Source organism: Populus alba, chromosome 14 (assembly GCF_005239225.2).
Source record: "Populus alba chromosome 14, ASM523922v2, whole genome shotgun sequence".
NCBI lineage: Eukaryota > Viridiplantae > Streptophyta > Magnoliopsida > Malpighiales > Salicaceae > Populus > Populus alba.
In genome coordinates this window covers 17989236-17993968 of record NC_133297.1, presented here as the reverse complement: position 1 = coordinate 17993968, position 4733 = coordinate 17989236, and the positions used below count along the sequence as shown (strand labels likewise).

General features: G+C 36.3%; 1 protein-coding gene across 1 annotated transcript; it reads right to left on the bottom strand.

The window, feature by feature from the left end:
* Window positions 1–817: 817 nt before the first annotated feature.
* LOC118045229 (very-long-chain aldehyde decarbonylase CER1) lies at window positions 818–4239 on the bottom strand. Its single transcript, XM_073404318.1, has 10 exons — window positions 4082–4239; window positions 3694–3911; window positions 3361–3593; window positions 2905–3124; window positions 2288–2663; window positions 2085–2196; window positions 1806–2002; window positions 1573–1674; window positions 1298–1471; window positions 818–1198 (listed from the first exon to the last, which is right to left on the bottom strand). The coding sequence occupies exons 1-10, from the start codon at window positions 4139–4141 to the stop codon at window positions 1022–1024; spliced, it is 1869 nt and encodes a 622-aa protein (XP_073260419.1). The 5' UTR covers window positions 4142–4239; the 3' UTR covers window positions 818–1021.
* Between the last annotated feature and the right edge of the window lie 494 nt (window positions 4240–4733).

The following is a 4733-nucleotide window of genomic DNA, read 5'->3' as shown; positions in this document are numbered from 1 at the left end:
TATTGAACTTATTGAGAATTTAGCTTTGTAAATGTTTTTCTTTAAAACACTATGAATTGTTACAGTGTTTTCCCATATGATTTTTTTCAAAATTATCTTTGTCGATTGTTTTTTTTTTTTTAATATTGAGTTGGTTAAGAATTATAATGACAATAAAATTAAATCATATGGGGAGAAGTGTTGTAGTTTTTTTTCATAAAACACTGTGAATTGCTACAGTATTTGTCTAAATAGCTTTTTTTTTTTTTTTTCTAAAATTATCTTTGTCGATTTTATTGGAGAAACCACTTAGTTTTCCACACAAAACATTGTCAATTGCTACAATGTTTTCCTCATGGGTTTTTTTCCTTCCAAAATTATCTTTGTTTTTTTTAAAAAAAAAATATTAAGTTGATAGAGAATTTAGTTTTGTAATTTTTTTTTGCTTTTTATTAATAGAAAAGATAAATCATGTGGCGAAAACACTGTATCTTTCCTCACAAAAACACTGTGAATTGCTACAATTCATTTTGTTTAGTTTTTAAGTTTTTGACCACCAAGCATAACTTTTTTTTTCAGTCATGAAATATTAGCTCCATCATATCCTTAGTTTTTATTATCTATCCAGTGCTGGTTCACAATTATAACACTATCAAATATATATTTTTTTTATAAATTTATATAGCGCGTGGGAATGTTATCTCGTAACAACTATATTGACTCATTAAAACAAGTTAGGTTTGATAATATAGGCGAAGAGATTTCCACGTGTCATGACTAACTAACTAGTTGTATTGACAATATTTTGATTTATAATTATAGTAGAGAAGGCATAAAAGAAAATAAAATCAACCATCGATTTCTTATTATTTGTCAATTGAACATAATACATTGATGGGGTACAGATAATATGAATATATAGTAGTGGATAACATAAATATAGCTGCGCAATATCATGGAGGTGATACATAATATATCAATCCTTTCAAGCATATATATATAATTAGGGCATGGCTAGCAACAAAATGCAGCTAAATATCCATTAGAATTTTGATGGAGCCGCGATGACGAGAGGTTTGAAACCATGTTGGATGCTTGCTTGCCAAACCTTGTCAATGTCAGACATGGTGTAACCGCATTCATGCTCATTCCATCCTTCTAGGGCATGCACTATTCCAGCCACACGCCATGCACTCATCACTCTCCTTGGCAACCAATTCTGTCATCATTCAAATTAATTATCTTTCCTGAAATAAAATTAAAAAAAAATATTGCAAATACTACTTTAAAGCTGAGCAATAGTTGACTAATTAATTACCTCACAAGAGTCCACATTTTCGAGAGATGCAGGGGCTGCCATTGCTGGTGTGCTGTGATAGAAGCAGTCCTTGCGCAGTTTCTTCGGGGGAAATTGCGAGAAGGGAATGAATAATGTTCCTTCTGTTGCCTTCTTTTGATCTTCTCCTTTCAATCCATCCCCAACTAACCACGTCTGCCCAAAGTTTATTATTATTAAGTTTAAGTTGTAATTTTTTTGACAAAAAACTGATTTCTAATTCCTTGGAAGCAAAAGAAATCATAGGTATGGTATACCTTAATTGAATAATTCTTCGAAAGAATCAGATTATTCTGATCAGATGTGATGCCGAAGGATTTTTTAAGCCTCTTGTAATCATCCTCGTTTGGAACAGCCACCTGAAAAAACAAAAGAAATAGAAATTAAAACATGACCACAGATTTAAATGAATTAAATAATTGCCTGCCTATAACAGTTAAATTGAAGCGACAACCTGTGCCTACTGGCTAGGAGACAACATCGACAATACCTGTATTCCCCTCCGACAGAGATTTAAAACAACAGCGTACGCAACCTTTGAGAGATTGCCTCTATGAAGCACCTGTGTTGTTCCTTTAGGGATGCTATTCAGCACAGCAGCAACGGCTAGACTGCTTCCATCCACCACCTTCGTTTTGAGGCTCGGATACCTTTGCACATAAAGCTCGCCATACCTATTAAGCTCCTCTCCCTGCAAGATTTATTTTTGAACATGATGAAAACACAATATAGGTTGCCTAGAATGCATTGTATTCTAACCGTGAAGTACTTGCCTGATTTAAGAGGCCGAGACTCAACACTTTAACACCTTTTTCCTCAGCGTCTAGTATAGCTTCTTCAATCAAGGTGTTTATGGATGCTTTGTGCCACTGCAAGTTGTACTGCCAAAGAGTAGATACGAAAATTAATGCGACCAAATTAAACTGAACGCACTTGATTAATCAATGACAGGGTTACATCCTTCTTATTTACTTGAATATTGTATTTTGGTAGTGTCCAAGTCTGTAATCTGAGTTTGTGAAAGCGATTCCTCTCAACGACAAAAGCGCGTCCATAAATCCAAGTTAACATCACGGTCCACAGTGTCACCGGCCACATTAACGAGAGATACCATTTCGATTTCTGAGGGTTGGAAGCCAAGTAGGCAAGCCCTAGCCGTGAATGATAGATGGAATCTGGTGTGGTGAGATGAGTTAGATGCACCACATCAGGGGCTTCCTCGGGTCTCTTGAGCGAATCTTCATAGAGGGTATCAGAAGACGTGTCCGTTGTGCCATAGATGAAATCATAGATGGGCATGAATAGTGAGTAATTGGTTCTGAATTGAGTGTGGTGAAGAGAGTGGAACCTGCAGCCATATTAAATGCTAAAAAATTAAGTATGTTTTCCATAGACGACGGTGTGTGTGTGTGTGTGTGTGTGGTGTGTGTATTTCTTGTTTCTGTAAGATGAGATGAATCATTTTCCTATAATCTTTCATAACAATCATGCCTTTTGTTCACAAGTCTGAAAGAAATCCCATTAATAAAAAGAAAAGGAGCAAGGCTGGTGAGACATGATAATTGAAATTGCAAGAAATCAAGACTTACGATGGGGTGTACATGAGGTACTTGAGAGGGGGGAAAATGGTGAAGAGCCATTTGGGAACGAGTTCAAAGTTGCAGTGACCCATGTTGTTCATCCCGTCAATGTAAGTGATATAAACAGCTAAGGATGCTACAGAGGCTGTCCCCGTCACAATAGTCGTTATCATTGGTATTGCAAATAGAATGAAGTAGGATATGTGCTCGGCGAATGGATGAATCACAGCTGCGATGCGCATGGAATATTAATTTTTATAATAATATTGGAAGAAAAATCTTGTGTGTGATTCAGGGGGCACGTATACCTAATATTCTCCGTTGATATTGATTAGCAATATATACATGATGATATACAAGATTACTAATAATTCAAATGCAAGGATATGTATATAGTAAGATCATGAGGTCTAATCATATTGGACCATAAAGTTATTGTACTTGGGGGGGGGGGGGAGTCCTTACACGTAATGGGCTCTGTGACAATGGAGGAATGGTGATGGGAATGATAGCGAGAGTAGAGATAGTGGTGATGAAGAAGGCGATGAAGCCAATAATACAGAAATTCCACCGGACCCATATGAATCAGAGCTGTCATAATTACACCATCTAACCTCCACATGGGGAGATGGCTAGCTCCTGGAATTGTTTTGATACCAACGTAGAATAAAATTCCATTGAACAGTATTTGGTCATCCCTGCAGATATCGAGCCAGAAAACCCTCAAGTATCAGAAAACTCACAAGCACTAGAGTGGAAATTAATGCATGAAATTATTTAACACACACACACAAATACCAGCTGCTTTCTCTATCAACTTGCTCAAATTCAATGGCTTTGTCAATAATCCTGTTATTTCCCTTGGCTGTTCTGTAACGGGACAGACTGATCCATAACTGGTTGTGAAGCATTCTCCACAGCAGAAGCGGGAACGCGAGAAAGGTTGAGAGATCTTTTTCATCTTTGATCATGTAGGAGTAGGTGCTGTGAATGACCCAAGGAGCCAATATTACATGCTGCAATGTTGAACACCACAAACAAAACAAAGATATATAGTTAATATTATTGTTTTTGTTTATGATACATTAACGTTGTTAGCACGAATGAGTTACTCTACGCATGTTATCAGATATTAACGAGAAGGAAAAGGAGCGAGAGAGAGATATGAGAGGGATTTCCATAAGACCTTAAAGCTTCCAAGAGGTTTCCATGGCCAGTCTGTGAGAATTCCAGGCCGAGATGCCATCACTTCACTGCTACCACTTATCTTTGTTTCCTTACTTGTAGGGAGGTCTTGCCCGTTATTTATAGACGATGAGTGATATGTTCTTTAGCGTTATACTTACTGATGAGTGATATATATACTGTTTTCTTAATTACACTACTATCGCCGCTCAGTCCAGTTAGAGCTGGGAGGGTTTTTTTTTGTTGTGTGTGTGTGTGTGTGTGTGTGTGTAAAGCTTCGATTGTGTACTTGTCCACCAACCACGTTGATAAGAAGATGCCATCTAGCAAAAGAAACTTTATTGTAGTGCACACCTGTACAAGCAGGTTTTGCACTTCGTCAATCGAAAAACCACGCATGATTCAATTTAAGGTCATCGGTACAGGTTGCCCAATTGCAAGCTTTTGGATTTTATTTTTTCAACTTCAACATAAATGTGTGTAATATGCTGTTATGATTCCTTTTTATTAAGTATAAAACTAAAACATGTGGGTTTCTTTTACTGTAACTTAAATCACTGTTTATCTTTTTATAAATCATTATGAATTGGAGAAATTATTTTTTAAAATTTTTTAATTTTATCCTTGATTTATTTTTCAGCCTTTATTTAGCT

Bases quoted from the DNA above. Each gene is read 5' to 3' on its own strand.
- LOC118045229 (XM_073404318.1), bottom strand. From the start codon at position 4,141: ATGGCATCTCGGCCTGGAATTCTCACAGACTGGCCATGGAAACCTCTT. The intron at 3,594-3,693 runs GTATTTGTGTGT...CGATATCTGCAG, and splicing joins GTTGATAGAGAAAGCAGCTG to GGATGACCAAATACTGTTCA. The intron at 3,125-3,360 runs GTAAGGACTCCC...TGCGCATCGCAG, and splicing joins TGTCACAGAGCCCATTACGT to CTGTGATTCATCCATTCGCC.